This window comes from Neolamprologus multifasciatus, chromosome 6, assembly GCF_963576455.1.
Source record: "Neolamprologus multifasciatus chromosome 6, fNeoMul1.2, whole genome shotgun sequence".
In the NCBI taxonomy this organism is placed as follows: Eukaryota; Metazoa; Chordata; class Actinopteri; order Cichliformes; family Cichlidae; genus Neolamprologus; species Neolamprologus multifasciatus.
Genome location: NC_140444.1, coordinates 24238531 through 24248825, shown reverse-complemented (window position 1 = coordinate 24248825; position 10295 = coordinate 24238531). Strand labels below are relative to the sequence as shown.

Below are 10295 nucleotides of genomic sequence, written 5' to 3'. Positions count from 1 at the left end.
TAACCACAAGAAAAGCTTGTGAAAGGCTCACCTGGAGACCTGGCTAAAAGGGGGAAAGAGAGCAGGAGACAAAGCAAAAGAGACACAAAGCATCAGTAGCCGCGAATATAATTAGCGTTTCAAAGAGCAGTTTAATATTTTAGGAAATGTCCTTATGTATTCTCTTTTTAGCGTAGCGTTCAGAGTTGTTGTGTTATAGCCTATGTGGCATTTCTTAACATCTGTTTTTGACCGTGTAACTGGCTCATCGTTTCCCTGTGCAGGTGCAACATACACGTGAGAGTTATACAGCCTTGAGCCTCCAGCCTGAGGGGGGCAGTAATGATCTCACTAAAATCTGACAACAGCACATTAAAAGAAGAAAGTTGGCCCACAGACGGGTTGGAAGAACGAAGCCAGTGCGGAAGTCCTTTTTATCTGCATTCTATGGCAAGGCCACCAGATGGCGATAGCTGTGGTTGCGAAAAGCCCTATTGAGGTTTATGGGAAAACAGGTTTCTGGCTTGACCTCTGTAAACACTTTCCTGATATATTTACACTCACCCCCCACCCCCTCCAAACGCCTTCGAAGCTTATGTCTTCTGTGTTGTGAGATGTGATGACTCATGTGTTATGTGCTGAGGTGTTTTTTTCTGTTCTCAAACTGATCTCCCTGTTGGAGCTCAGTCTGGGGGGAGTTCTTTCTTTCTCCTCGTCTTTCCCCATGTTGTGTATTTTCCATTGTTGTTCGGTTCCGGGTCGCTGCTCGTGCGGCTGACCGGCCAGCTACCTGGCCTGACCTGTCTCCCCAATGTGATGTTTGTGTATTGTATGTATGGTCGGCAAGGTCAGTCTCTTAATTGCCCCTTGGGGATAAATAAAGTTTTCTGAATCTGAATACATCATTTGTTGAAGGTTTTATCTGTTTTACCTGTCTCTGAGCAGTTTAAAAGGACCTCCAAAAAGTTAATATTAACTCTCTTAAAATAATATTAGTGAGGTTTACAGGTGCCAGCAGGTGAAATTTGTTAAGATGAGCTGCTACCCAGGTCTGTCAGTTGGTTGGCTATAGCTTTATATTTAGTGTCCAGACAGGGGTGTCCTATGTTCTTATGTAAGGCTAAGCAAATACTCAATCAAGAACATTTCCAAAAATGTCAGATTACTCTTTAAAGAAAAAAAGAGCTCAAAAAAAGAGAACAAATGGGGGTTAGCACTGTAATCAAACAAACAAAAACAAAAAAATAAATAAAAAGACAAGAATACACTTATTCAAAAGTCCATTTATGGAAGGATAAAAATAAGAGTGATAGCGAGATGTGGCATCTCTTCCCAAGTCACTCTTGCTCACCTGGAGATCTTGCTGCAAAGGAGAAAGAAAAAAAAAGAAGGGTGTGTGATGAGAATTTTATCACTCAAATCTTCAGATGGAGAAATTATGAACTGATGGAATTACAGTGATCACAGCGATGACGAGTCAGTAGACAAGAGAGCAGGAAGAAAAACAATTTGAAAAGAGGTGGAAAGGCCATAGACTGTAGACAAAAGATGGACATAACCCCTAACAACATCAACCTCTGTGCAACATCTGTATTTTGAAAAACATAACAAGCAAGAGAACCAGGATGCGATCCCAGTATACCCTGCTAGTGACTTTAAACTAAAGGCTTTGACTATAAAGCCATTAGAGAAATGGTTAAAGTGAGAAATACATTTTACAAAACTGGGCTCCTTTTTAGCAAACCGAGGAGTTGCCCCCTGCTGGCCATTAGAGGGAAAACAAAATGCAAGTATGAAACCCTAAAACTGCGTCCATCTTTTATCTACAGGCTATGAGAGAAGCAGACAGACAAAGAAAGAGTGGCGGGAAATAAAATAAGTCAGAAAATTCACAAAAGAACAAAACAGAAACAGCAAATGCTCATCTGCCGATGCGATTCTTTAAGTCATTGTTGAGAAATCTTTGTTAGGCAAGTGGACGGCACGTGATTTTCTGCTGTTTGTTTCATCCACTTAAAACTGACAAGTTTCTCTCACACAAAAAAATATTAATTAAAAACAAAATATGTATAACAAAGCAAAAAAAGAAGAAGAGATACTGTGGTATCTCTCCTGGATTCACTGTTGTCTCACCTGGAGACCTTGCTGCAGAGACGGAAAAGGGAAACAACATAAGGAAGGGGTACAGGAAATAAGAAGTAGTAGTTCTGAGTTTCCAGTGTAAATGAAGACAGGTGATGATGAACTGATGATCACACAAAGGTAGAAAAAAAAGCACAAGTTTAACCTGGCTCACCTGGAGACCTCGAACCTACAAGAATTTAAAAAAAAAAAAAAATCATAATGGGAAAGAGAAGAGTGCAGAGTTGGATTCATTTGTTCTGGATTGATGAATATTCTGATCAGTTCATGTTAAAAACTGTAAATAAACAGTAGGGGAAAAGATAAAATTAGGAAACCAAAAGATGCACTGTAAATTCTCAAATATATTTTGCTTCCTTTATTGGCTGCTGCCATGTAAAAGCAAAAAAAAAAAAATCATATTGTTCTTCTGCTGTTTGAACTGCTGGTTTAAATAGTTACAAAATATGGAACCGTTTGTGCTTTTGTGCATATTTTCTTTTATCTTGATAGCAGATCTACTCCATTTTTCATGTGTTCTTTGATGTTGTTACTGTGCCTCTTTGCTGTTAAAAGCAGAATCCTGCGTATATTATATTTCATAGTAAATAACTTAAATGGGAGCGATGAAGATGTATTCTTTTCCGGGAGCCTTTTATTGTGAAATATATCGAGCAGAGCGTTACTGCAAGCAGGTCATAAAGTCAAGCTCTGCCCACAATCCAAGAACAGTTCCTGTCTGACTTATCAATTTCATAATTCTTGACACTGATGTCTGGTCTGATCTGTACCCTGGGGATGAAGGCCTGCTGTTGCTCTCCCTCCTTTGAATTTCCATGTATGCGCACGAAAGGGCAGAGACATTTGCTCTCCACACACCCCAGGCTTTTTTACACACATGCATGTGAAAGGGCAGGTGGGTGCCAATGTAGAGCGATGCTGCCAAGTACATTTAAGGGTCTACAATCAGACCTGACTGCAGCAAAAAGAACGTTTGCACAGGACTCTGTGCAGAGATACAGTGCAGACATACTGCTTCCATAGGAATTAAGAGGATAAGTAGCAGTCAGACGCTAATCAAATGTACTTCCTTAACTGATCATCACCAAGCGGGACCACCACCACTATAAAAGCAGAAGTTCTGGCAGTTTGCTGATCTGGAGCATTTGGGTGTTTGTTAACACAATGCCAATATTTTTCCAGGAGTGGACATCCCAGAGAATTCATGCCGATGCTCAGAGAAACTGCAAAACCCCCAAGAGCTACATCTCAGACTCTGCAGGTCCAAAAACTGAACAACTGAAGACTGGACTAAAGTCTGGCTTGCTTGTAAGGGTTTCCAAAAGAAAGGAAAAAATAGCAGCATAGTGTTGCAATGGCCCAGTCAAAGTCCAGACCTGAACCTGACTGAAATGCTGTTGTGGGACTTTCAGAGAGCTGTGAATAAAGGTGGGTTGATGAGCTGCCCAATCATGAGGTGTACTGTATATAGTTTTTTTGCTAATGATGCTGCAGTCCTGTGAAACTCTGTTTTTTCACATGTGTGGCCTAAAATTTGAACAAAGTCAAATATTCATCAGCGAAAGGTATGAGTAAGGTTTTATCAGTTAATCTGTTTCATCTGTGTTACTGTTGTTTTATATTTGAGAATTTACAGTGAAAATGAAAAATGGAGAAAGGTTAAATGAAGGGAAAAAAAATAATTTTTGAAAGTAGTCCAGAAACTATCCTTGAAAACAAAATTAGACTCATGAGATTCTCAAAATTGAGATGAAAGTATACATATAGTACCAGGACTAGTTTCTGGGCATCTTCCTGAACAGTAAGTTTGTATTCTAGTTCTCACCTGGAGAGCGAGCACTGTGGACACCTCCATTTTGGCTCAAATTGATGGAGAAGTCCATAGATGTGCGCGGTTTTGGGACAAACTCTTTCCTTGGTTTGGTGGAAGTATCCTTTATCCTAGAAAAAGCCAAATAATCCCTCAGAGATTCTGTTTCTCTGGCTTTGCTGCATTACTAAATAATACTTCAAACATGTAAATCATGAGAAGACCCAGCGGGAGAGTGAAATGTCAGTACTGACCGTTCATCGATCTTACTGGTCAGCTGTGTGAGGATCTCGGCAGCTCGGGTGTGATACTCCACCTGAGCATGAACCAATGCGGCCAGCTGGCTCACTTGTTCAATCTGTTGATGCACAGAGAAGAAGCACAAGATCTACTACACATCCATACAACAGGCTGACGAGTTTCTACTTTAAACCTTTATCACCAAAGTTTCATACAAATCCAATGAACTTATTTTGTATTTTTGACTGTAAAAACTCATCTTTCAGGAATCTTTTATATTTTTTCTTTAGGCCAAAACGATTGAGGACTTAATGTGAAGCCCACCAGGTAAAATCTAAAATCTAACCGGGATTCACTCTCAGACATGTTCAGAGGGTCACATATGTCATGTGTGCTGATGAATTTGGGGAAGTGCATAGTGCTTACATCACTCTCCAATAGGTGGAACATGCTCTGCTCAGCGACCTCCTTGGAGTCATCAAATTTCTCCAGCGCTTGTTTGATTTCGTCATCTGTCACTTTGCCCTGACGTTTCTTTTTATAATCAAAGTCTAGACGTCGACCTTCCAGTTTCTTCAGGTGGTGCTGAAACAAGAAAAAACCAGACAGGTGATATGAATCTCAGACCCAGAGATGATTTTCATTAGCCCCCCCCACCACCATGCCGCAGTGTCAGAGTACCTGGATCTCCCTGAGATCTTTGTCGTGAAGGTTCTGCAAGAGGATCCACAAAGTTCTGCTTCACCTCCATGTCCGAGGAGCATCCTTAAACCTCTCCAAGCCTCACGCATGGATTCTCCAACATCAATCAGCGCAAGACCTACAAAAACACACACGTTTTGTATTTAGTCGCCACATAACATGTGAACACGCATTTTGATTTCAGTGTATGATGCAGAAAATACGGGGATTTCATTAGAGCCTACAGCAGATTTCAAACAGGTGCTTCTCTTTGAAAAAACCTCTTAATGTTCAGTCCGTGAAAAAAGGCACTCTGCTGTTGATCTTGGCTGGGAAAACAGACTCATACATTTTTCATGATATTTTTTTCCTGCGTCCTTGAAGGAATAAAATGATGCTGCTTTGTTCTTGCAGAGTCTGTAAGAAAAGTGTTTGTCAGACTTTCTGTGACCAGCTTTTAATGTGCTGCAGCTCACCAAAGTTTGACTCCTCTCCGAGCTCCCTGCCAAACCTCTGCATGGCTCTCCCCAGGATGACCTCAGTCTGGGTATAGCCCGGCCCCTTCTCTTGGCCTCGGATGCGTGACATGGAGTTCATCATGCTCATCTTGCTCTTGTGGCTAAAGAGACAGAAACTAATGAAATCCAATGCTTCTGGGATTCACGTTTGAAGGAATTAAATCTGCAGGTCATGATCCACAAGCCTAAAATGAGTTTAATTGTTTACAGGATGTTTAATTTGCAGGTTAATGTTGCAAAATACAAGAAGAAATTAAGGCTAATAAGCATTTTGGATTAACCATTAGTGAATGAAATAACACAGGAAAAGTGGTAACACAGGTAAAGGTCAGCCAGCAACACCAAAAACAATCCTGAAGTTTGTGGGATAACCATCATGTTACCTGGGTTTGGCTGCAGATACTCAGTGGTCTTTGTGATGATGTCCATCACCGCTCGAGCTGTGGTGTCCACCCTCTGCACACCACAACGTGGAAGGAGATACACAAGGCAAAGAAAGAAATTACAGGTAAGAAATGACAAGCTGCAACAACATTATTACACGAGGATATCAGATAGCTCACATCGCAAACAAGTACTAACACACATACATGCTCTGCTCATATTCAGGTGTAACATGGAGCTGTAAAGTGGGTGCAAAATCCCAAAGGTATTAGACCTTTTCGAGCGCACTTCTCTTGCAGCTTTTTAGTTTAAATTCAGCATTGGTGCAAATATGTGTGAAACATGTCTCCACAACTTTAGAGTTTTTACAGTAACGTCAGTGCACGAAAACTAAATCAGTGGATTCTTGACCAACGTTCTCTTTAAATGGTCCATGTTAGTCCGACAAAGTTTTGATAATCCAGTGACACAGCAATAATTTCTGGAAATTATTGAACAACAAGGTGATAATGTGAACGTGTGAGTGCAGTCGTGCCTTTTCCATTTCAGTGAAGTCATCATCAAGCTTTGTTCCTTCTGCTCCTCCGACCTTCTCGCTCACTCTCTGCAAAACAAACAAACCAAAAAAAATGAATTATCAGGCCGGCAAATCGTGAAAAGGTGAAATGCTGCAAATGCAAGAGGTCGAAGAAATTTCTGTGATTCTCAGTGATGACGTTAAATTACTGAATCTGAACAATATGAAAAAAGCCCTGAGCAAAGTACAGGCACATATAATAAAGGGTTTCTCATAAGTGGAAGCTTAAAATGAAGATTCATCATTTTATTTTGTTTTTATTTTGACTCTGATTAATAATTGAGATTGCACTCTTATTGCTAATATGAGACAATGACAAAAGAGGAAAATTTGTCCGCAGTGGGTGACACGGTCGTCCCTTTTTCATCTTGTTCTGCATCTGTTTCAGTAGATGACTTTGTTCTGCCACTCTCAGCAGCTGGAGCATCCTGTATGTGGAGATAAGCTCTTCAAACATTTTGATTTCTTTGCTAGCCCATGCTAAACAGATCCAGCCCTCTGACCCTCCTCAGGTGGAAATGACACGAAATCTAAACACAAGTTGTCACCCTGAAGACATAAAACAGGGTGTCAACGATGAGTGGAATATCAGTCTCAGTGATCATCAGTGAAATGAATCTGGTATTCCAGAGACTGCTGCCAAACAGCAATATAACTTGCTGCAAGATACAATGCATTTATTCCTGATATTTCAAGGGGCAAAGTGTTCTTCATGAAAAAAAAAGAAGAAGCAAATTAGCTAAATTTGAGGGAAAATATTTTTTGGGTTATATCGGAGTCCCTCAGGTAAACTCATACCTGTGGACAGTTTAGAGCATGTAAAAGCCTTCAAGTCTGATGAGAATAAAAAGGCTTCTGGTTAGCTCCTGCTTTTAAAGTTCAGGTTTAGTGTTGACGAAATTCACCATCATGTCTCATTATGTCTGCTGATAGAGATAAAATAAGTACGGGTGCCCAACAAGCTGCAAGCGTTTGCATTTATAGCTTCAGACATGGCACGAGGTATAAATCCAGAAATAACTCCCGTCCCCTCGCTCTAACATTTCCAGCTCTGCCACCATCGGGACCGATCTGTGATGTGTCCGGGCGCCTTGAGGGGGCAGCAGTCTGACACAACGAGGCCAGACACAGCCCTCAGAGGATGGACTGAGGGAGGAAAAATGCTTTCAGGGAATGTCATGATGCGTGACTGAAGAAATCATGAAAGCTAAGGTCAGTCGATGAAATCTTTCCTTGAGCGGGAATAACACTGTACCCCACCACGCTTGCGTATCCTGTGCTGATCACATCTTTAGTGATGTGGACTACGAGGAGCTGAATTATCTCTTATTATGCGAGCAAAAGTGAGACATGTTTTTCCCTGCTGGTGGTGGGGGGTGATGCAGAGGGATGATCTGTGACAGACAGAGCCGGCAGGTTTATAAGGCTAAGCCTGTGGCAGCAGTTTATGCAGTGTAAGACTTTCTGAGGATTGGTGCTTTATGAGTCATCGTAGCAAAGTCTTTTATGATCTCACTAGTGAAAGAGCTCAATATTCTGACAGCTACATACACACACAGACACATATGAAATCCAGCAGCCAGATACATTTCCTGTCATTAATTTTCCCTCAGCATGAAATTCTCCTTCAGCTGGTGACAGGTACCTGCCCATGCCTGGCTTATCAGGTGTGTGTAACTTCCTGTTCTTAATCACGCAACAAATTCTTCCTCCTGCCAGACCTCAGGATCAAAGACTGAAAGGGATCAGGAACAAAACAATCCAATAAAATGGATGAGTGTCTTTTTCAAATGTGGGGAAAAAAAGAAGCTGGAGTAATTTATATGTGGTTCGTGCATTCGCTCATGAGTCACAGCTGCTGATCAAACAGGCCGGCTAATTACATCCTGAACTACTTTACACCTGGGGTGTTATATATAGGCAAGTGCATGTGATTGCTGTGCGTTCCCAGACGCACGAATGCAGCGAGCTGACCGATTACAAAAAGAAAACAAAGACAGGCCGTGTTTTATGTAGAATTATTAAAAAAAAAATAAGAGCCCACATCTACATGTGCTTGACTCTGAGCACATGCTGACGGTTAAGCAGAAAGCAGTATTCTGTTTAACACTCAGGATTCATACACAAATAAAGACAGTGAATATAATAAACAGCTTTAAACTATACAGCAAAGTATACATGCTCTCTCACACAGCTTTAGCACTGAATCTACACAACTGCTTTTCTGGAAGCGACTGTGACCCATAAAGCTTAATAATGTACACAACTACAAGGAATGACTTGCAATGTAGAAGAGCCTTGTCACATTAAATATAAAACCTATATAATTCATTCACTTCAATTTGTTTCCATCAATTCAACATGAAAACTGTTATTTGTGTTGGCGTTAAAGAAAGAAATGTGCAGTGTCCTTTAAAAATCCCTTTAACCAGATCATCACCTGTAAAATTACGTGAGAATTTAAACACTATTTGCCCATCAGGACAGAACAAGCCTTGTGACTTTGGGTGGGGCAAACTAGATGTAATTTCAGCCCTATGTAATTTTCTCCCTATGAACCTGCATGTATCCCATAACTAATGACTTATTTGACTTAAAGGCTAGAAAGTAAGAGCCAACAGAAATGGATGAATAACAACAAAGTGAAGCAGCGTTTGGGGATCTGCATGAGAAACTGACAGAATAAAAATGAGCTCTTAGTGGCTGTTTTGAGTAAGTGGAGCAGCCAATGATGTGCTTGCTGCTGCCCAGCACACCATTGGCTGCTGTCAGTGTACGATGAATCCCCCCCAGACACTTTGAAAGTGCAGAGCAAAGTCAGTCACTATTGTGCTTTGATGGCTGCAAGACGAGGAGACGGCACTTAAGTGCATTGATGGAGGGAAGATGTGCGCAGGCTTTCCCTCATGTTAGAGACTATATATAGAAAGTCACAGCCAGTCACGAGACAGGGAGTGAAGATTGATCCAGCTACTCCCAGTGACTTACTACACATTATGTAAATGTTTCGCATGCCAACGACCTCCCCTAATGGTCAGGAAACCGACAATCTAAAACCTCCCCGGGGTAAACGGCGATGTCACTTTCTTTTTATTCCTCCAATCAGTCACTGATCCAACAACCAACCCTACGCTTTTCCTCCACCCATCACTGTCTCTCAGCCCTCCTACTCTTCTCTTCCAACCCCCCCTGCAGGGAAAGGAGACACCAAGGTGAACTGAGCAGCAGTGGTGGCAGTGTGACGTGACCCATTCACAGAACTGTAAAATGCACGGTTGGCTGCTGGGTAATAACAGTAGTGTCGTAGTAGGTGACACGCAACCTGTGACGTCAGAGAGACACAGTGCTGATTTATGCAAGCACACGGACACGAGGCAACAGATGGAGAAGCAAAGCACAGATACAGTTTCCACTGCATATCTTTTGCCAGGTTTTTTTTTTTTTTTTACCACACTGCAGAGCCTTATTCTATAGACTACTTCAAATTTAAATAAATAAATAAATATACTGTACTGTGTGATAATTTTTGCCTTGACCCTAATTGAAAAGAATCTATTAATATGCAAACAATGTTCCCTTTTCAACAATATGAGACACAAGCTGCCTCCAGCTTCAATGAAAAGTCATTTCTCAGTCTGCGTTTACTGTCTACATAGCACGTGATTAAGCTTCACATAGGACCATAAGCATGTTTTAAAACATGACCTGAAATCCTGCTCATATATGCTCATCATTCAACTTCAAGATACAAGGTGAGACCCAAAGACCTTGTGATTAGACCTAGAGACCTATTGGCGACCCCCTAGCCTGCCAGGTTGCTAGGGGAAAATGGGTATTACCTAATCAGTTGGTGAGATTGCAAAGAGGCTGCCGCACCAGAAACGTCCTTGTGTTTGCTTTGGTTTCCAGCAAATTTCTACCCTTGCCAGTAGTTTGCATGGAAGATGCCGACTTGTGTGCTAAT

At 41.3% G+C, this 10295-nt stretch overlaps 1 protein-coding gene across 1 annotated transcript in view; it reads right to left on the bottom strand.

Annotated features, from left to right (window-relative positions):
• The window catches only part of sh3gl2a (SH3 domain containing GRB2 like 2a, endophilin A1), a 36935-nt gene that overhangs the window by 2975 nt on the left and 23665 nt on the right, over window positions 1-10295 (bottom strand). The window contains 13 exon segments of the mRNA XM_085162092.1: window positions 1331-1342; window positions 2113-2124; window positions 2276-2290; window positions 3947-4062; window positions 4186-4289; window positions 4598-4756; window positions 4853-4891; window positions 4893-4952; window positions 4954-4991; window positions 5329-5463; window positions 5466-5471; window positions 5754-5826; window positions 6290-6358. Coding sequence (XP_085018218.1) covers window positions 1331-1342; window positions 2113-2124; window positions 2276-2290; window positions 3947-4062; window positions 4186-4289; window positions 4598-4756; window positions 4853-4891; window positions 4893-4952; window positions 4954-4991; window positions 5329-5463; window positions 5466-5471; window positions 5754-5826; window positions 6290-6358 — 838 coding nt within the window.